Source organism: Drosophila miranda, chromosome XR (genome assembly GCF_003369915.1).
Source record: "Drosophila miranda strain MSH22 chromosome XR, D.miranda_PacBio2.1, whole genome shotgun sequence".
In the NCBI taxonomy this organism is placed as follows: Eukaryota; Metazoa; Arthropoda; class Insecta; order Diptera; family Drosophilidae; genus Drosophila; species Drosophila miranda.
The window spans coordinates 26,008,959-26,031,495 of record NC_046674.1 but is presented as its reverse complement, the minus strand read 5'-3'; the positions used below and the strand labels follow the sequence as shown (position 1 = coordinate 26,031,495).

Genomic DNA, 22,537 nt, shown 5'->3' with positions numbered 1-22,537 from the left:
TTAACAAGGACATTTTGGTGTATAATTATTATAGGTTCGTCGAAGTCTAGACGATTCTGCAAAAAGTGCCAGCGATCCATACCAAGAAGGTACCAGAATATGTGCCCCAGTCTCGATCTGCTCTTCATCCCTGCAGCTGCCACAGAAGTCATAATTTCCGTTCCTGCACCCTTCTAGTAATCGGCCCCAAATAATATTGGATACACACTAATTTCGTAGATCCTAAGTGAGAGTCAAGGCTTTCATGTGGCAATCGCTATCGCTTCCAGGGCTAGGTCTGTGCTCAATTTAAGGGCATCGGTAAATGACGCTTTAAAAAGTAAAAACCCCCGTTCCCCCGTTCAGTTACAGCACATAAACAAACAGTGCCAAACAAACAACTCCGATGAACAGTCTCACCTTCCTGCGGCCTCGTCCAGCGCTCGTCCTCTGCTCTCCGCCCCGTAGGATGGCAAATAAAAAGCACTGAGCGAAAATCGATGCGCATAAAATAGTAGCCAACAAGTGAGCGCAACAAAACAAAACAAAACAAAACAGAACTCCACAAAAAAGATGGTCTGAAGCGCTGAAAGAAGAAAGAAAAAAGGAAAGAGGAAACAGGAAACTTGGACCAGTCGAGTCCACATTAGGACAGGGACAAAAGCAGGATCAGGACCAGAACTACGGCTGACCCCATCCTCCATTTCAACCAAATAGTACGAAACATGTCACACAACAAATGTACGACAAAAAGTTCTAGAGCGGAGGAAAAATTGTTTGGGCCGCTTTTGGCGACCAACGCAAACACTTTTCAATGTTGTTAGTGGCCATGTCGGGTGGATCCTCCCCGGACTAGTCTGGTCTGGTCGGGCTCTGGTCTGGTCTGGCTATGGTCTGGTCTGGGCCTGGTCTATCCTGGCTCTGGCTGGTGGCTATTCCTGCAGGTGTCGCCGCGCAGACTTGCAAACTATGCACATGGCGGTAAATACTCCGAACGCCACGTGGCCGATACCGCGTCCCCTTGCCGGCTTCCGTTGACCGACTACCAGGGACCAACACCCCACCGCAACACTCCCGATTGCTGCTGGGACTCCTTAAATTTACTGTCCTCAGGCATTTCATTTGCTGTCGCGGCCATTTGGGCGGTGGCAGTGGCAGTGATAGTGACAGTGGAAGGAGGGGCGATACGCTCCTGCTGCAAACATTTCCGAAATGTGAAAAAAAAACAAAGTGAAACAAACGTTTCCTTAGTTAACTGAATGCAGACCATGGGGCGAGAGGAAGAGAGTTATGAATGCTCAGGGCTACTACTAGTACTACTCCTACTAGAGTAAAGCGATAAAATTCCATGAAAAACTCCATTCGAAGAGGTGGTCAAGAAATTAACGAGTATTTTTGTCCATTCTTTTGAAAGGAATCGTATGAGTCCTACATCATTTTAGATGAAATAACTATCACAACTCGTTCTATGTATATATTGGATTGGGTTTTAGATTGTACATAAGTGCAAATCTGGGGTATATTTCTGAAGAAATGTTTGAATATGCCGATGATTTCCGTCGGTTCGGAAAAACTCCTTCAGTTCCTATCACAGAGGACAGTGTGTTGCATTGCGATGTACCCAAGAGAGGAGCCACAGGCAGACCTCAGTAAAAGGCGACACTAAAGCTTAAGCTTTAAGTTTGATAGAACGGAACTAGACTATTAGCGGAACATTCGATTTATTCGATTGCCAGCAGCGACGACAGAATCTGGAAAATGCAATTTGCAGCGCTCGCAGTTATCAAATAAGCCGAGGCTAATAATAAATTGAATCAACTTTAATTCTCATTTAATTCTGGCGGTACTTCTCTGGAGTACGACATTGCTCGACCGCTCTCGTGTCGGCTTTCCGCTCTTCGCTTTCCTCTATACCATTGCGAGCTGCCAGCCTCAGTGGGTGGCTTCTGGTTGTAATCGTGGAGGGCAGGGCGCACATCATTTCACGCGGAAATCAAAGACGTTTCCTTATTTTTCTTTAGGTTAAATTGCAGGAAATTACTTTCCAGTGGCAGTTCCACTCCACCTCGTCTCCAGAGTATTTCTCATCTCTTTCAGCGCACTGCAATATCTAATATTAAACTCCGGACAGGTAAGCAGTAAGAGCCACAGCCACAGCCACTGCCAAAGAGCCAGAGACGAAGACGTAGACGTCGACGGAGCATCCCTTGACCGCGGATATTGAGAGGAGCAGCAAAATCTTAACTGCTACTTATCGAGCTCAGAGCTCTTTCATTTTGGCGTCGTTGCCACGGAAATTCATCAAAATCATATAAACTTGTTCCCTGTTTGCTCTCTCTACCCATCCATCCCATCAGATCCACTCATCCACCCATTTATCCATCCTTCCACCCATAGACCCCCTGCTCGGCTCCTTCGTAAATCTCATCACAAATCGCGACTGCTTGTGCTTCTGCGGCTTTGTGGCACTGGCAGCATTGCGGTCTATCGTTGGCCAAAAACTTTGCATGGACCATCTGCATGTTTTCTTACACGGTTTTCCACGATAATCTGCTTGTTGTTGTTGTTGTTGTTGCTGTTGGTTGGGCTGCCAGTGGCACTTGAGCAATATTTGATTTTCTTCTTTGATGCCATTAGTTTTTCTTTCATTCGTTTTTCATACCCTTTTCAATTAGGTTGTAATACTTTTGCTAGCAGTTTGTCAGCAGCAGAGTGGTCTTCTTGTTTCCTTATTAAGAATAGGATCATATATTTCAATCTGTGCTTTCTGATATATTTTGTGTCTCTCCAGTTATCAAAAGGCAAGCCATTTCCCGCAACTTTATAAACTATTTCTGTTGCTCCGGACGATGTTATTTTGAAGCATGACTTGAATGTGCAAATGGATTTCAGAAACAGTTTTTTCGTGGGGTTCTGGTTCTGGTGGTGACTCATGGTCGAAATTGAGAGCATGACAATGGGGACATTCTTGTTTCACAGCACTAATCAGCACTTTCGGATGAGCGGAATGTTCAATATTAGTGTACTTAATGCCTCGACCTGTCTCCCGTTAGCTTTTCTTGTTTATGTTTTTTTTCCGTCGTCCCTGAGCCGCCTTTACCTATTTGTCGTAGTCCGTAGCCCGTATCCCGGCGCTCTCCAAGATAAACTTTTGTAAATGAAATTGCAAAATATATTTCTTTTGCTACTGCTGCTGCTGGTGGGCCTGGGTCTGCTCCCGTGCCACCTTCGACTCTCTCTTTTCGTCCACTTGACAGCTCAAGCAGATAATGCGTTTTGCGACTGTTGCATTGCTCTGCCACCGAACGGAACGGAACGGATTCGAATAGAATGGGTTTTGAGTGGAATGGATTGAAATGGTTGGAGGTAGACGGTCAGGTCGAGGGCCTGTGAGTGGCATGGGTATGGGTCCCCTCCAGGTGCTTAGAAACCATTCGAGTAATCAAAGCTCGACTACTTACAATGCCAAACCAGTCAAGACAGCATCAGAAGCATCGCCACCCAAAGCAATCAGATGTCGGGCCCAGGGAGCACCTGGAAAAACAGTTGCGAGTAGAACTTATCCTCCTTCTCCTCCCCGATGTGTACAGTGACTGGATAAGCAAAAACAATCACAGGTGGATGTGTGCTAGAGATGTGCAATGGGTCGTGACTCCAAAGGAAGTGATTGATCCGACGGATGGAAGGGACAGACGTCGGCGTCCCTATCTACTGATGTGTGTCCAAGATGTCCAAGATGGCTGCAACGAAGCACAAAGAATCGTGACACCTGCCAAGCTCATATGATCGTACAGATGAGATACGTGACTTACTCTTTTTTCGAATTATGCCCGTCTTATATTCATACAAATTATAAGGACCTATGAGAATCTGTTTATGACAGTTCAAGCGCAAAGAAGGGTCCATCAGGTGATAGTTGAATCGAACGCAGATAACTCAAGGTTTTTTTTTTTGCTGTTTCGGGTTTCAGCACAGCAGCAGAGGAAAATATATTGGATCCTTAGAATCCTCCAGTGAACATTTTAATTCAGTAAATAATTCATTACTTCCAAAGTATTCCAATTCCGATAGATGTACTTTTGATCTCTAGTGAAACATTTTCTTAGGAAAGTCGTGACACGACCTACCAGAAAGGCCAGAAAGGCCCACCCCCCACACAACTCGAACGCGTGCATGTCGGGTCGCATATGAAAAATGTTGGTATCATGCCCAACACACACGAAGAAAACGAGACATAGAAAGAGAGAGAGAGAGAGAGAGAGAAAGAATATGAAGTGGTAAGGAGAGAGAGCAATCTCAGTTGCATTTTAATTACCGAATCAAAAATCAGAGAAGCGGAAATACTTATGAATTTCTTATGAGTGTTCAGCAGAACGTCTCCTTCTGCAAGATAGCGCAGCGCCCACGTCGCGACGTCGCAGTCGCTTTCGACGTTAACATCGAGGATAATTTCAAGCCAGTCGGTACGTTGTGAGTCGCGGCCCTACTAATACCCAGTATTCAGTTAGTATACATGTACGTACACAGTATATTAGTACCTATGTTAGCTCGTACTAGTTTATACACTATATCGAAGCCGACTAGTGCCACATTGTTTCTTTCTGTATTTTTGGTATCGCTGCTCGCAGCGTTTTGTTGTTTTGTTGATTAGAGTGGGAAGGGACCGCTCAGCTCTCTCAATTGTTCTTCTATTTGTTATCGGGGAAGATAGAGCGCTAGTTGCAAATGTTCTAGTGTTACTTCTTGCATTCCATTTATTCCCATATCACCTGATGCCCAATATTCCCTATCCCTTAATCTTTCCTTGCAATTACGTTCTAAGTTTAGTTATTTCCACAGGTTTTAGTTTTAATCGACTCGGCAATTGATTCTGATCAAGAATGTATACGCTACATTCTGGCTGTTGCAGTACATCTACACGAATCTAATATACCCCTATACTCCCTGAGTACCGGGTATAAAAATATGGAAAAAAGAGCAACAGCAATTTTGGCAAAAGTAGAAGCAAGTGTGAGAGCGAAGGGTAGGGCAGGAGCTGGGGGTCTCAGTTGTAATGGTGTTTCCAGTTTTCTATATTTCACCCCCTTTTGCTGCTTCGGGTTTCAGCACAGCAGCAGAAGGAGAGGGCAGGTTAAAAAGTATTGGATCCTTAGAATCCTTCAGTAAACATTTTAATTCAGTAAAAAGTTTATTACTTCCAATAGTTTTTTTCGCTGAGACTTGAGAGAGATTTTAGGGAATGCTGCAAGAAATTACGTAGTAATTGTTTGTTACGTAGTAACAAAATCTTTCTGTACTCAATTTTAGCTTATGATTTTCCTCCAATATGCTGTTGCTTGTAATAATAAATAGTTAAAATAATTAATAAACAAAACTTTAAGATTAAATATTTCATAGTTCTATAGTCCAAAAAATGTTCCAGACCGACAAATAACAAGAACAATTTATTATATTAATTTACTAATTTAAGACCTTTTTCGAGCTGAAATTACATTAGCGAATTTTATTCTAAATTTTGCAACATATCGGGTAAAATGATACGTGTGTGTAGGCACTACTTAAGTTTTCAGTATATCGAGAGCTTCAGTATCGAATTTTTGACTTTCCTTAACTTTATATTCCAACCTCTGTCTCCATTGCAGCTGCACTCGCGAACACATGCGGGCAGTCATACAAATTGGTTTAGCACACACATGCTGCAAATGCATCCATATTTGTGTGCATCTGTGTGTGTGCGTCTGTGTGGGGGTGGAAGGGGGGTGTTTGAGTGGGTGCATTCGGAAGAGTCGTCGGGACTCCTTCAACGTACAAATACGAAATGTGAGAGATGTTTAATTCAAGTGCGGGTGTTTTTTGGGCCAGCTTCTGTCTGGGTCTGGGTCTGGGTCTGGGTCTGGGTCTGTCTTTGGCTCTGTCTCTGTCTCTGTCTCTGGTTCTCGTTCTGGTTCCGTCTCTGGGTCTGGGTCGAGGCCGACACTCCCTTGCGCCCCCAGATGTGGCTGCTCTCTTTCGTTTTGCGGCTGCTGTGGTTGCACTTCACTAAAAAATGATATACTACTGACGTTTCGTGTGTCTAGTCTGCTTGTGCTTCTGCTTCTGCCTCAGCAACATCTGTGAGACATTCACACTTATGGACATTAGAGGGAAACACCCAAACACACACACATACATACATATTTGGCTCAGTTATTGGTGCCGCGGCCTTTGTTGTTGGGTCGAGTCCTCCACTCGAAGCTGCCTGAGGAGCCGTGGCATTCTTGAGTGGAGTTTTGGATGAGCTTTGCCATTTTCTAGTGCAGTTCGAACGGAAGATTCTCCAAATGCGACATCTCTCAGTAGGCTCGCCCGTTATTTCCTTGTAAGCTGTGCCCAAAAATGCTGCAACACATTTTGGCAGCTGCAACACCACTTATGGACTCTTTTTGGCAGTGAGTAAGTAGAATTTCATTCGAGTCGACGGCGTGTAAACATTTTGCCAGTACTCCTGTATATACACTGTAGGTATATATACAGACATGTGTACATGCATATGTGTATACATATATGCATAAATTTTTTTGTTGGAGTAAGCTGAAGAATTTTTGGCAGGATTTCCACCCGTTGGTAATTTGTCTGCTGCTGCTGCTACACATATTTGTGCTTAACAATTATTTATTTATGAGGTAAACATCATTCAGATGCAGCGACGGCGGCTTCTTTATGAATACATAAATGCCTGGGGTCCCCATGCCGCCGTGCCACATGCCACATGATGGCCGTTAGATTGGCTGGCTGGCCAAATGACCGTTGCAAATTTGATTGCATTTACATATGCAGATCCTCGGTGAAAGGCAGGCAGTTGGCAGGGGACAGGTGGCTGGGGGCAGGGGGCAGGGGGCAGGGGGCAGGTGGGAGAGCTGTACACTTTGTGATTGCCACAAAGCCGTCGTCATTATTTTCATGCTTACCCAATGGCTTAACCTCGCGGATGCGGATGGCCATGCGGGTGGTGCCCATCAATAATTTTCGGTCCCAGATCACATGAAACATTTTCATATGTGCGCACTGTTCCAACGATTGGAGAGTTTCTGAACTCAAAAAATAAATAAGCTTAGCCGATCATTTCTCAAAATCCAATCTACATTATAGTATGTAAGTACATGTATAGAATAGAGAGATTTCCATCGGACCTGTGATTTGGTCGCGTAATCGTGTGTTATATGTGACAGCTCGGACTGCCGCAACGCCTGGACTTTTTTTGTTTGGCTGCCCGGGATAATTAGTTCGGAAACTGTTGCAGCATCAGCGCAACGGATCTCACATCTCATAATGCCAGCTTTATGCCCCGTCCGCATGACTCTGGCCCTTGGCCCAGTTGGGTTCTGGAGGGGGAACTTGGGCCATTGTTTGGCTTCTGCTCATTTGGCTTTGGCTTATTGGAATGGCGAATTGGCAATTTGCTGCACTTGCCGCGCGTAACAACTGAATATTGAATATGAAGCGATTGCTTGGCGGCTTCCCCTGGCACGTCTATAAATATTTGATGCCACACAAAGATACACGGATACAGAAACGGAGATACAGATACAAGTACACATACAGAGATGGAAATACAGATACTCGCAGAAGGAGAAAAATGTGTGTAATTGTGCACTACTCATATGCGATATGGTCTGTTCTGTTCTGTTCTGTACTGGTGGTCCTCGGCTCGTAAGGGGAGAGATTTCATACGAGCATCGCCTAAATTCAGAAATTCATTGCTCCAGTGTCCCCTCCTTTACCAGAGCCCTTTTCAGAGTCTGATAATATGCCCATCCCGTGCTGGAACGAGAGCCAGAGCCAGAGCCAGAGCCGCCTCCTATCCATGTTTTATTCAGCGGAGTGGGCTTTGGAGTCGGTTATTGTGTATCGCAATATTCTTATTTAGTTTCATTGTGCTTTCCTCAGATACGAGCATCCACCACAAGAGGCATAAATATTTGAGCACCTTTATTCCATTTCTTACTGCCTGAATAAAGCCACAGGCAAATATTTGAAATTGAATCAAGTATGAGTGTGAGCAAGGATTAGGAATTGGATTAGACCCAACGAGATCTGCTCCATAGCGAATCCAGGCGACTCATCCCATCATCCCGTAAGCCCATCGAGAGTGTACAAAGGCATGCAAGGCCGATATATCGTGCGCTCCGACCACAAAAGAGAAGCTACTCAGAAATACTTTATTTTATTTTCTTTGTGCTCTTGACAGTCGAAATAATTGGCAGACATGACTTACTACCAAACTACATATTGTTCCTACACATTCGAATTCGGACCAGGAAATACGAATTGTACTTCATGTTGAAAGATACTTCTACTAGTGCTCGTACTCGTACTGACTATTGTGTAACTGTCGAATCGAGATGGGATAAGTACGCGATTCTATAAAAGTATAGTCCCATAACTTAACCCTGTCGAACTCGAGGCTAAGATCAGGTTGTTTTTGTGCATCTCATCGTGTGGGCCCCATCAAAATCTCGAAACTTTCGACGATGCTTTGGCCCATAAAGGCATCTTTTGCCTAGACAACCATTCCCCTAACGAGATGTCTTTGAGGATGGAAAACGGTTGCCTGCCACGGGATCATTAAACGTGGCCGAAATGTCGACGTGTGAGTGGGAGAGTGGGCGAGTGGGGGGAGGCTGTTGGGAACGGGAGTGGGAAAGGTTGAGAAAATGCGTTTTCCAAAAATGCCGACCGACTCATAAAATGCAATGTTGGAATAAAAACAAATTCACGCGGGTGCGACAAACCAAATGACAAGCACATTAAGTCCACACACAGATACGCAGATACACGCCCACCTATGCGTATGCGTATGCCAACCTATTCTCATGCACACACAACACACACATGCAAACACAAGATACACTGACAGGTAGTCAGCCGGAGCGGAGAGACGTGGAGTGGGCACCACGTCTGTGTCTGTATTCGTAACTTTTGCAATGATTTCGCCATTAGATTTTATTTGCACTTTCGTTGACATTTTGCGCAGCCCAAACACACACAAAAACAAGAAAGGACGCCCAAATTCTGTGCCGACGCTGTCGATGCCCTTGCAAATCCATAGTTTATGTTTCAGAAATAGTATAAAATGTTTAACCTTTTGGGGTTTGCTTCAATTATCTCCAGAAACGAATATTGCACGATCTGCGTAGGATGCAGCCTGCATCTGTAAGAAACAGATTCATGATCAAAATTCTTCTATCTCCTATTTACGAGTGACGGGGTTTTTAGCAATTATCTTGAAGGAAAAAAGTTGCCCAAAAAAGGCTAATTAAACCTAATGTGAAAATAAACATTTTAGACCGAGGGATATCGACTCGGATATCAGGTATTCTGATCATAAATATATTATCCATATAGATACGTAGGTGTTGCCACGTTCTTTATGCCTATTTGCGCGACAATAGTCTTCTGTAAGGGCATAAGCAGGCAGCACAAAGGGGCAGGCAGAGTGAGTAAAAGTGCCAGCAGGGTGGTAGTTGGGTGGGGTTGGGTCGGTGGCAACCACCACCATGTTGCCTCTGGTGCATAGCGTTTTAAAGCGACTACAAAATCTCCAAAGCACACTTGAGTTAAATCCAAGGAATATGCTCCACGTTGGACAGGTGGGGAGGACACTCTCACAGACGAGCGCACAGCCGGAGCCAACCACGTCGAAGGATGTTGACGAGCACGAGGCACTCGAGCGGGACCGTGAGCGGTGCGGAGCAGGGCGGGAGCATGGCAAGCAGCATAAACAGAAGCTGTGCCATTACCACAGATAGACAGATGGAGATACATTCAGCAACCACATATGACACTTGTTAACCCAGCAACAACAGGCAGGAGTATGAGTGGGAGTAGGAGTTGGAGCAGCAGCAAGGGGGGAGGATGATGACGAGTGGAGACGCTTCTTGAGATACTCGTAGGATTGAGGGGTTGAGGACTCGAATCTGTGGGACAGTGGGACCATTACACATAGACTTGGCTAGTTCAAGACAATTCTCGTCAGCGTTTCGGACGTTGTAAGAGCACGCGAACGGGGACAGAGATGAAGAGGAAGAGGGAGACAGAGGGTACACACACATGCATATATGTATGTATATATGTACATACGCACACCAATAAAAAGAAACGAAACGATGGGACATTTGGAATCCTCATTGCAACGAAAGTGATTTTAATAATAAATGAAATTTTCCCCTCCTCTTGTTTCCAACCTCCTTCGAGAGCAGGAGAGCAGTAGGACAGGCGAGATGTTCGGGCCAGGAGCTCCGAGAGATGTCGAGAGTACATACATACGTATGTATGTATGTCGATATTGTTGTGGCCAACTATCCGCCATCCGCTAGCCGAAATGTTTGCAGGCCTCGCCATCTTTTAGGACCCTTAGGTGGTCCCAGCAGCTGTTTCAGCTTCGGCCTCAGCATCAGCAGAATCATCACAGAGATGCCATCAAAATATTGAATAGTTTTCGGTTGGAACGTGTACGGGGGAATTTGTTAGGCCTAAAAGATGATTCAGCCGTGCACAATACAATGCCCAGAAAAATGTGAAAAATTCTAGGCTTTAAGTCCAGTACTCAGATCCGAACAAATTTTTGCCGAGCTAAATCAGTAATGATATTTGCTTGGAACCGTACTGCGTACTGTATAAATATTCTGTATATTTCGCCGCGGAACAGGCGGTATATTAAAAATAGAGGGAACCAGGCGTGCAAGCCGGCTGCAAAAAGTGATATTATGCGCTATGAAAATAATTTATCCATCATATCGATAAAAGACAAAAGCTATCCATCATATATTAAGACAATAAAGCCTACTATTTCGCTGAGAATCACTAATTATCGTCCCTATCGTATGCAATCCATCACACTGAGCGCTGAGAAAGCTGTGCTGGTGAACGCGCCCCAATGAAGACAAGGAGAGTCTTTTTAAGGCAGTCAAATGAAGGACGATTTTACGGGAATTATAATTGATTAATTTGATCTACATGAAGATAAAAAACATTTTGATTAAATTGACCGTAGAACATGCGCACCTGGTCACAATTTGCTGTCAACAACATATATGGCTTTTTTGCTAGCAAAATTGTATTCCGATCTGAGTACTAGTCTCTACAAAGAATCAGGTAGGCCAACAAGTTTTTCTTTGGTCTTGTTTGGAATAAATTGAATCGGACTTGGAGAAAAAGGAGGCGTCGAAGTGGCAGTCTGGGAAGTCAAGGGAAAAACAACATGCACAGGCGGACACCATAGGCAGTAGCTACAGACAGAACAATTTAGTTTTAACACTAAAACAGTTACTCTTAGTAAACAAAATTTGGAGTTTATCAACGATGTCTGAGCGCAGGGACAATCTTTACAGGGCGAAATTGGCTGACCAGGCAAAACGTTACGCGGACATGGCCGAGGCCATGAAGAAGACCGTTAAGATGGGCGATGAGCTGACTGTGGAGGAGCGCCACCTGCTCTCGGCGGCATTCAAGAACCAGATTGGTAAGCTGCGCTCTTCATGGCGCGTGGTAAACTCGATCCAAAAGAAGGAGGAGGCCGCCGGGAACGTGGAGAGCCTGGCGGCTATCCGTACCTACCGTGAGCAGTTGGAGAACGAGCTCGGTGACGTCTGTATGAGCGTACTAGACTTGGTCAACACACATCTGGTGCTTGTAGACACTGACAACGAGAACAAAGTATTCTACAGCAAGATGCAGGCTGACTACTCTCGCTACTTGGCCGAGTTCACCACCGGCCCGGAACTCAAGGAGGCGTCAAAGAAGGCGCAGGCCTCCTACAATAGAGCCTGGCAACTGGCAACGGATCTGCCTCCCACACACCCCTTGCGCCTGGGTCTGGCCCTGAACTTCTCGGTGTTCCACTACGAGATCATGCACTCAATCGAGCAGGCCATCGCCTTCGCAAGGTCCGCTTTCGATAATGCCCTTGGCGACCTGGATAAACTGAGCGAAGAAAACTACAAAGACTCGACACTCATCATGCAGCTGCTCCGCGACAACCTTACACTATGGATTGCCGCCAAGCAAAGTAAGCCACTGCCTTCATTTCAACCTTGTTGAGTATTTGAAATAACGATCTCAAAAATTTTCGCGGCAACAGTAATGAACATTGACGGTGATGGCGCGCCTAAAAACCAGAATTAGCAGGGACAGCTGGATAAATAGGATAAGTTTTGATTTAAGTAGACTCTCCCTACACTTCTTTGAAACACTACAGACAATAAACAATGTGACAGCCTCATATTGCGGATGCAGGTTGAAGGTAAGGCATAGCATTTCCTTAATTTAATTATTATACTAACAAGTTGACACCCGCGCAGGTCATGACGATTAAGGGAAAAGAATCACAAAGCAAAAAAACACGGAATCAGAACTAAAAGAAGAGAACCATAACAGAGATCTTTGGAGGATTACCATCCTCCAACAACAGACACTGGTTTAAGGTTTTGCCTCCCGCCTCTCAAGACCTGCAAAAACATCGGCCGCAGCTGTTATTAATAAATATAATAAATAGACCACATAGCTTGAGAGACATGAAGTAGGAAGAGTATGGATCGAGAAGGTGCCGATTACTAGTTGTAGTAGCATCCCAGGATCCGAGATGATCTGAAATAGAGTTGACAGAGCAAGAGAGAACAATAATAACAATTTGGAAAGGTGTTTAAAAACACAAACAATGTTAAGGATGAGGTGCAACTCATGGCAGCTCCGTCGGAATGGCTTTAAAGAATTTTAGAACATTTGCTTACAGAAATATCCCTATCGCCATTCCATCATTCAAAAACCCTTACCAATCTGTCAGTTTTTACCCACATTACTCATTCGCCCCCGTGGAATCCAGTTCCATTCATCCAATTACTCGAAAGTTTCGTTCACCTCCTTATCCCCAGCCCTCTCGAAGAACTGTAAACTAATCCAAGACCGCGAACGAAATCCGCGGCCAGGCGAAGTGCTCAAAAATTAATAACCTCAAAGAACGGAAACCTGAAATTCATAATTATAACTAGGGGGAGGGGGTGGGCGGCTCCTGTTCATGGGCCTGGATCATAAATTATAAACATAAATTTAAATTGGAAAACAAATGAAAACGTGCCAGTCCCTTCCAACCCTTTAACGCAGTCCCGCATCGACCATCCACCATCCACCATTTCGACATGAGCTTGGCCACAAAATCAGGCCACATTGGAATGAATCAAGTTGGACATCATCCAGCGTCACCGCTTCAAAGTCCAGCAAGGCATCTTGGTGCACAGATGACACCTTCGAGCACATAGTTTATTTAATAGGTACCATTACATATGCATTGTGCCAAAAGCTGATGCCGTCATATAATCAACACAATATACCATATAATGTAGTTAGGCCTAGGTCACTTAAAGCATTATTAGGACACAATTGGCATTTGCATTCGATTTTTTATTATGAAGCACCACTTCAATCGTGAACGTCATTCGTCGCAGGATGAACTTCGGGAATGTTGTGCCACAAAATATCGAGGCTGTGCGCGAAATGATTGAGCGAGATCGTCATGTAATTGGCATGAGATTGAGGCATCCTGGGCCAAAAGTATGACGTCTATCAAGATTTTTAATGACCCCCTGGTGGTAAAATAGTGTTCGCGTTGGATCCAATACAATTTAAGATTGCAAATCGTGGTGCTGCAAAAGCTGTATATAACATTTAGGCAGGTGGCGAATCACGGATATATAAATATGAGCCCGAAAATAAAACAACGATAGATGGTATGTGTGTTTTGAAGCAATCCAAATGCTCCAAAACATGGATCTGGATGGGTTTCTTGCTATACGTGTGTGTTTCAGATTGAAGTCTTCCAAATGATCGGCTGTGGTTCTTGTCCGGCCTTAAAGCCGTAGGATGGCTCTAGGATGGTCGACAGGCATTCCAGGGTCTCGGCCGATGCCAAATTGATCTTGTCCAGCAGCACCCATTCGCCTTTGCTAATGCAGTTCACCAGGGAACCGGGTATGAAGGCAAACGAAATGTTAATGCTCTTGTCCAGCTGTGTCTGCAGCTTCTCGCAAAGCGTGCGCCAACGCGACACCATCTGGTGGCTCCTTAGATCCGTGTTCCTGAACACCTGATGGCACAGGCTGATCATCGTGCGTATTATGACACTGTGCCGGCCACTGTTGTAGTGCGTGGCAAATATCCGAAGGAACTGCATGTTCTTCTCGGCATTGAAGGTCTCGCAGAGCAAGTGCTCGAATTCGCAGCGCAGCGGCGACAGCACGTAGCTGAGTTGGACGGGCTTGAATCCGCCCACGAGATCCGAGACATCCGACTGGTTGTTCATGTTCACGACGACCAGCTTGTGTTCGGTGCGCTCGGGCTCCGAGTGGCTCACACAGACGGCAATCCGTTCCAAGATGCAGCTGGCGAGACGTGTAAACGAGAAGGTGGCACGCTTGACGCTGGTCTGGCCCTCCTGGTCTGCTCGGTTAGTTTCTGTCGTTTCAGGTCTTGCTCTGAGAGCTGCTCCCCATTCTCATTATTGGACAGCAGCTGGGACTTGGCCAGAAGACTGGCACGTCCGATCTTGATAATCTCCAGTCCAAAATCCACATCCGGTTTGTATTCATTGGCGAAATGCTCGCATCTGGAGCGAATGATGCCCAACTTGGCGCCGATGCTCGTGATCAGCGTGATCTTCTCCCTGCTCTGCGGCAGATACGAACAGAATACATCGATGGCATTCTGGAACACAAAGTAGGCACACTCGGCGCTGGTCACCGAGAACTGGGCATTCGAACGCTGGCACAGCTTGACCAGATCCCGGGTCGAGACCAGGCGGCCCGAGCTAGGACTGGATGAGAGTGTGACCTGCTCAAAGGGCTGCGCCACGTACTTCTCCGTGTTGTCCGCCTTGTCGTTCGATTCCTGCTGACGCAGATTGTCGGCGGCCATGTGATTGCCACTGGAGAAGGTAAGGAACACGTCCACCACTCGATTGGCGACGGTCACCAGCCTGGGATAGTTTGTGCTGACCACCTTGCACAGCTCGTTGCGGGAGAGCGGCAGAACGTTGATCGTATACAGATATTTATCCAGCAGCGAATAGAGCGATTTCTGTCCCGAATTGCTGGCCGATTTGTTGGTCCTGAAACAGAGAAAATGTTTAGGATAAAGATGCCTCGAATGCTCCATGGACTCTTACCGCACTGTCACAAACAATTCGAAGCCCGGCTCAATCTTCACAGAGTCGCGAAAGCCGGGAACGCTCAGGCACTGCCTCTCCAGCAAACTGCTCAGAATTGTGTAGGTGTCTTGGGTGGCGGCATCCAGATCCTCCAGCAACAGCCAGTAGCCATGCATGACAGCCTAAAAGTGCAAATAATCATTCATATAATAGAACCCTCGTTCAGTTTAATCAATTCCTTCTCACCTGCGTGAGGACACCAGGAAGCCAAAGGAATTCCCCAGGCACATCTGTGCAGCGATATTGGCCCAATAGCATTTTGCTGTCGGTCTGGTCGCCCAGCTGTATCCGTAGAAAGCCATGCTTTTGCGACATTTCACCCAGATCCAGCAATGCATGGTCGATGGTAAGGTCCTCCTCCAGTTTCCACTTCTTTTTTTTCCTCTTTTTTCCTTTTTTTGGTGTCAACAATTTGTCCTCCTCTTCAGCCTTTCGCAGCGCCTTTTCGCGAGTGTCAATCTCCTTGGGCTTGGGGCAAATGCGTCCCGTCTTGCGGGTCAGATACTCAATAAGCATCGTCTTGCCACAGCCCACAGGACCGGAGAGGCAAATCGGCTTGGCCGCTGCGAGGCCGAGGGCAATGCTCCGCAGATTTACAACCGTCGAATCCACCTTTACAATGCGATCGCAGCAGCCGTCAGAGCTGGCATAGAATTCCTGATTCTGGACAATACCGATTCAAAATAGGTTATCGCTATGGTGCTCGGATATCGCATGCAATAACCTTGGGCCAATTATCGCTGCAGGGCATAGTATAGTTGGGGTGGGTGCAAGCAAGCTCGAGGTAGGGAACAGCTGAGCTGAGCGGCCGTAAGTGCTGTGCAGCGCATCGCAACGGAGCTTTCGAAGCCGAGCTTTAAGATCGGTAAGCTCTTATTTAAGCAGTGCAAAAGCACCAGAACGTTCTCTTTCGAAAATTTGAATCTGTGCAGCCGGCGGCTATCTCCGCGTCGGTAGCAAATATATAACTAAATCGACCACGTGTAAGCCCAAAAGAAAAGAAAAGTAACCCAAATAAGTGCCACAAAGACAAACCGAAAAGAAATACAACGGAACGGGGAAAATCCCACACGGTGGGCGCGCCGCAAAAATCGGTCGAAAATTAATAATCGTGCGCCGAGAAAACTGGCAAGAAACTACCCTGGCGAAAAGTGCATATTTGCCTCGCCTCGCCAGCAAGTGTTGTTCTTGTTGCAAACCCGTGCGTCCCGCAGCTCTGCCAGGCGAACCCAACGCTCGTGTCTCCGTGGAAAAGTCCGAAAAACTGGTATGTTAAAGTGCCCTGTAGGGAAAATTTAGATTTTTTTCTTAGCCCTCGTGGATTTGGTTCTGTTTCGCCCATAGGGCCCTGGCCCCGAGCGGTAGCCCGGCTCTCCCCAAAGTTCTGCCCCACCCACACCAAACTCCCACCCTTGACGGGAGTACTCTTCGGAGTCGACCTTGGTGTGGGGCCGAGATTTTTTTCCCTTTTGGAGTCGTTGAAGCATCCACCTGCCCGGCGACATAACCTCCACCGGCCATCACCCTTGCGCCATATCTAACGTACGCGCATAGAGGGCATAGAGATCCTGTCTTCGCCTGTCTTCGTCAAAATCTAAAACGCATGCGCAGCGGCCAGCTGCTGCTGATAAGAGAGCGCAACGCTTGCGTTCCACACGCTCGAAGCTTTTCGGTCTCTTCGGTGCCATTCTGCTAAGCTTGCCTTGCTCGCATTCCCTGCATTCTTTTAATGCATGGAAACGTAGCCAAGCTATACACTAACCAACATAGAAAAAAACATCTCCTCAACCCAGAAAAAATAAATAAATAAATTTATAATGTTTAATTAAATTTCGTTTTGGCTCACCATTGCTGATCGCTGGTATGACGGGGGTCATACTTTTGAAAATTTTTTTTTTATTTTTATTTTTTTTTCCTTTATACATACCTAATTTACTTATTTCGAATATCCTATATTATATTCCTATCTTTTTTATTTATACTCCACCGTTTATATATACCTATATCTATAAAATTTTTTTTCTCCTTAGGGATTAAGCCTCCTATTTTTTTTTCATTCCACTAAAATTTTTTTTTGAGTTGCCTGCTGATTGTAGTTTAATACTTGTGTTATTTTTGGAAGTGAAACTTGGTTTGCTAGTTTTTGATTGAAGCAACATGTCTATGATGAAGTAAAACGAAATATATTGAATTTTATTAGCAATGAACATGGAGTAGACTTATAATTTCCAAGGGACAGGGTGACGTAATGGGGTAGGGTAAGAATTTTAGGGATTTCCAGAACCTTCGCACCACTGGAAATCATGGAAGGGTGGGTATAGAATCGTGTGGGTCGACTTCCATCGCAAGACCTCACGCCCGCGAGAGTTTGGAACACGCCGACGAAAGCCACTAGTACTTTTCGGGTACGCCCTATGATTGTGCCATTTAATGTCCGTTATGCTCGGAATAGGCATAGTGTTGTTTTCGGAGTTCGCTCCCGGTATAGTCACGGGATTCTAAAAAATTTTAAGTTTATGTAGTAGGAATCGAGACGCGGTCAAACGAACCCCCCCCAAGTTACCGAATGAGCACGGAACCAAAGAATCCCCCCGGCCGTGACCTCGACATCCCCTCCAATCTATCCCCTACTCAAGGATAGAAATATATCGTGGAAATGTTACATAAATTTTTGGCGCCCAACGTGGGGCAGGTTTTTTTTCAATGCTAGCTACTGTCTATACCCAGTTGGACGCGAGGGTGTAACGTTGTTACATAAATTTTTTGGCGCCCAACGTGGGTCCCTAGCCAAAGTTATAGTGACAGTAAAAAGTATTGGTAACTTTAGCAACAAAATCAGCTATTGGCTCGTCCCACCCATTGCTCGTTTGTATTCATATGCTTAATGCTGACTTTAGTTTTCTCTAAACGATCTGGTCATTGCTCCGATACAATTTCAGAATATTGCGGATTCTGCTTGGATCCTAATACTGGTTGTTCCTCTGAGTTTTATGGGGAAGTTGTCGAGTCTACGACGAAGGGAAGCTTAAGTGATCATCCGGAATGGAGAAAGTAGTTCCCATGTTGACGCATCCTGTCGGGCTAGTCAAACTTGTTGTCTGGAATGTGTATATATGCTGCTTGCGTATTCATACCGAACAAGCGAGATTGGTTTAGGTCGCGTCCTCCAAGCTACAGTTAATTCAGCGGATATTAGTTTCAATAGATTGAATTGTGAGGTTGATTCGGATTTGGTATTGTTACTCTTTGCGCATAGCATACGGTTGCATACAATTGCAGAATATTGCATATTTGGTTTCGGCCGGATATCAGTACTGATTGTCCCTGTACGGGTGATGGAAGCACAGAGATGGCGGTCCCAGATTTGGTCTTCACTCATACCCTTACCATTGGCGGGTATTATTCCAGCGGCAGCGGTGGCTGCATATGGTTGTCTGGAACTAGCGCGTATGCTGCTTGCGTATGCTTGCCGAATCATATGTGGACACTTAAACCAGTGCACTGATACTAGGACAATGCAAATTAGAAACCATAGCCCAAACAAAATCAATTCTTTTGTCGCTGTTCCAAAGATTCGCAACTCCTATCCCTATCTTATTATGTCACCCATTAAATGTCACCCTAGGAAAAATTCGGTAGAATATAGCAAAAGAAAAAAAAAAAAAATAAATAAAAAAGAAAAAAATCTTAATAAAAATGCCGCTGCGACATAGTCCTCAGCAAAACAATCCGCTGAGTTCGGAAAACTTTTGCGGCATTTGTTGCTCCGAAATGTCCATTACTCAGCCGTGTTTTTGTACTCCGTGCAATCACGTTTTCCATAAAGCATGTCTGGAAGAATGGTTCCCTCATCACGATGATTGTCCGAACTGTAGCCGAGTATGTACGTTATCTCTAGCAAAACTAGTTGTTGGCAATTGTTCTCCAAACAAGCCGCAGCCGGAACCAACAGAATTACCCGGTCCCTCGGGAATTACTACTCGAAGTCTTGCCAAAGCTTTGGAGGTCGTACAGACCCCGGCAAATGGACGTTTTCAGCCAGAGACGGGAAAGATATCCGAGAGAAATGGCAAGAATACCCAATTGAGCCAAATTCCAACTGTAGGTTCAGTCCCGGTAGAACGAACCACTAGGCCAACTCGTTCCAAAAGAACTCGAGCACCAGCCAAAAAGCAGGTCCCGAAGTTCCCGCCAGGTCGATCTTCCGGACCGGAAGTAGTGTGTTTGTCGGGATTGGATGCTAGCCGTAGCTCCAACCAGACTGAAGCTCCGTCAGCTAATGTCGCCACTCACTCTAGCCCTTGGGAAGCACCCAACGCACGGACAGCCCCTCTAAGCCAGGGGTTGGACTTGGATGTCCTCCAACAGATAATTGAGCGCACTGTGGCCAGAGCCATATCCACTTTGCAGATTCAGCCGCCAGCGAGTCCGCAGGAAGGGTATGCGAGGCCAAATATCCCAACACCAGTTTCATGTATAAACAGCATGACTAGCCTGCGAACGGCCAAGACGGCCAACATTATGCAAAAGTGGAATGTTCCTTTTGATGGTTCTACCGAAGGTTTAGGGGTAGAAGAATTCATTTACCGAGTCAAAACATTAACCGATGAAACCTTGGATAGCGATTTTCTCGGCCTTTGCAAACATTTGCACATCTTGCTGGTTGGCAAAGCGCGCGATTGGTATTGGAGATACCACAAGCAGGTAGATCGCATCGTTTGGACAGAATTTTGTGCAGCGCTTAGACAACAATATAAAGACTATCGTTCGGAGTTTATGAGCAAGGAATTGATTCGAGCTCGAAAGAAACACGTCGGAGAACCCTTCGTCGCTTTTCACGACGCCGTGGCTGGTCTTATAGATAAATTTGGCATTAAAATGGCGGAAGAGGAATTAATAGAAATATTAAAAGCAAATTTGCTTCCCGAAACCCGTCACAAAATTTTATATCAGTCCATTAGCTCAGTTGGTCAATTGAGAAGATTAGTACAGATGCATGAAAATCTAGTGCAGGAGTTACAGAAATCTGACAAGTCTCGGCCACCGGTCGGCCGTCGTTCGATACATAGTCTGGAGGAATCGCACCCTGAAAGCGATCAAGAAGAGTATGAGGATATCAGCGTAGAGGCCATTCAAAGTTCGACGGCTAAGCGTTCTTGTTGGAATTGTGAGGAGCTTGGACATGTGTGGGAAAATTGTATGGCAGATAGGCGGATATTTTGTTACGGCTGTGGAGCTCCGAATGTCTATAAGGCGCAGTGCCAAACATGCATTCGTAGAGCTTCGGAAAACCGTCAGAAGGGTGCATCCAACAACAGCCGGATGCCCCCAAAAAACCACCATTAATCTTGCCCGTTGACTTAGAGCGAGACAAGAAGAGTTTGGCTTCTTGTTGTGAGAAAAGAAAGGAAACGAATACGATCGTAAAAAGAGGTTGTCGGTTTTTACCCTATCCCGAACGGATTCATAAATATTTAGAGGTTCGAAACAGAATTTTTAATGAAAAACCACATGAAGCCCCAAAACGAATCCAGCGTTTAAGAAAATATTATGATAATGTCAAAAATAACCGTAGACTGTTAGTTTCCGCTATTATTAATAGTCCCAAGGATATGCGCAGTTATGCCGAAGTATCCTTTCTGGGTCGAACAGAACAGGGGCTGTTAGACACCGGCGCAAGTATCAGCTGTATAGGTGCTGAAGTAGCTCAGACTGATTTTTCATCCTTTTCTGAATATAAACTAATAAAAGCCACTGCAAAAACTGCAGATGGCCAAAGTCAACAGATACTGGGGGTATTAAATGTCATCATGCGTTATCGAACTATCGAGAAACCCATGAAGTTATATATAATTCCATCCCTGACACAAAATCTAATCCTAGGTCACGATTTTTGGAGATCCTTTTCGCTGGCCCCAGACATCATTGCAGCTGTCGAGATAAGTTCGAAAGACGATGAGGCAGCCGAACCAGATCCCTTACGGTATCCTTTAACTAGGCAGCAAAACCAACAACTCGAGGTAGTTAAACAGTTATTTCCCAACGCGACGGAGGGACTAGGGCGTACGGCCTTGCTTAAGCATCATATCGATGTAGGTCAGGCCGCCCCCGTAAAACAACGCTTTTACCCGGTTAGCCCAGCGGTGGAAAAGTTGCTTTATGCTGAGGTAGATCGCATGCTCCAACTAGGCGTTATCGAACCGTCATCCAGTGCTTGGAGTTCGCCAATGCGACTGGTTCTCAAGCCCAACAAAGTCCGTCTGTGTCTCGATGCTCGAAGACTGAATGAAGTCACCCGTAAGGATGCCTACCCATTACCAAGTATCGATGGTATTTTTGCCCGGTTGCCCAAGGCAAATATCATAACCAAGCTGGACCTAAAAGATGCATATTGGCAGATCGAACTCTCTGAGGATTCCAAGTCACTAACGGCTTTTACGGTCCCGGGAAGGCCTTTATATCAGTTTAAGGTTATGCCTTTTGGCCTGTGTAACGCTCCATCCACTATGTGTCGTTTGATGGATGAGATCATTCCCCCGGATTTGCGTTACTGCGTCTTTGGATACTTGGACGATCTCTGCATCGTATCAGCAGATTTCTCTTCCCATCTAGCCGTGCTGGTACGACTTGCTGAACAGTTCAGAAAAGCCAACCTGACTCTGAATATTAAGAAGAGTCAGTTCTGTGTCACCAGCGTAAATTATCTTGGATACGTCATCAGTAATGGAGGTATTTGCACTGATCCCTCCAAAGTAGCTTGTATAGTGAACTGGCCACCGCCAAGGAATCTAAAACAGGTTCGCGGTTTTCTTGGGGTCTGTGGCTGGTACCGGAGATTCATCCAGAATTTCTCTGAGCTATCCTGTCCTATCACCGAGCTTCTTTCCAACAAAAAGAAATTTATTTGGACCCCGGAAGCACAAGTCGCAATGGACTCTTTAAAAACCGTGTTGACTTCTGCTCCAGTGCTCGAAAACCCAGACTTCGAACAGAAATTTTTCCTCCACTGTGATGCTAGTGATTTTGGTATAGGAGCCGTGCTCGTGCAATTGGTGGATCTGCAGGAAAAGCCAATAGCGTTTATGTCGAAAAAACTAAGTCGTGCGCAACGTAACTATAGCGTTACGGAGCGCGAGTGCTTGGCCGTAATTCTGGCCATCGAAAAATTCCGTTGCTATCTGGAACTGCAGGAATTCGAAGTGGTTACTGATCAGTCCAGTTTGTTGTGGCTAATGCGCCAGCAAAACGTGTCGGGGAGGTTAGCTCGATGGATTTTTAGATTGCAGCAATTTAAGTTCTCGATATCGCACCGAAAAGGAAAAG

General features: G+C 45.5%; 1 protein-coding gene across 1 annotated transcript; it reads left to right on the top strand.

Moving 5' to 3' along the window:
- Nucleotides 1–11,169: 11,169 nt before the first annotated feature.
- On the top strand, nt 11,170–12,349 carry LOC108153738 (14-3-3 protein epsilon-like). Its single transcript, XM_017283868.2, has 3 exons — nt 11,170–12,025; nt 12,098–12,259; nt 12,318–12,349. The coding sequence occupies exons 1-2, from the start codon at nt 11,320–11,322 to the stop codon at nt 12,139–12,141; spliced, it is 750 nt and encodes a 249-aa protein (XP_017139357.1). The 5' UTR covers nt 11,170–11,319; the 3' UTR covers nt 12,142–12,259; nt 12,318–12,349.
- Nucleotides 12,350–22,537: the final 10,188 nt, after the last annotated feature.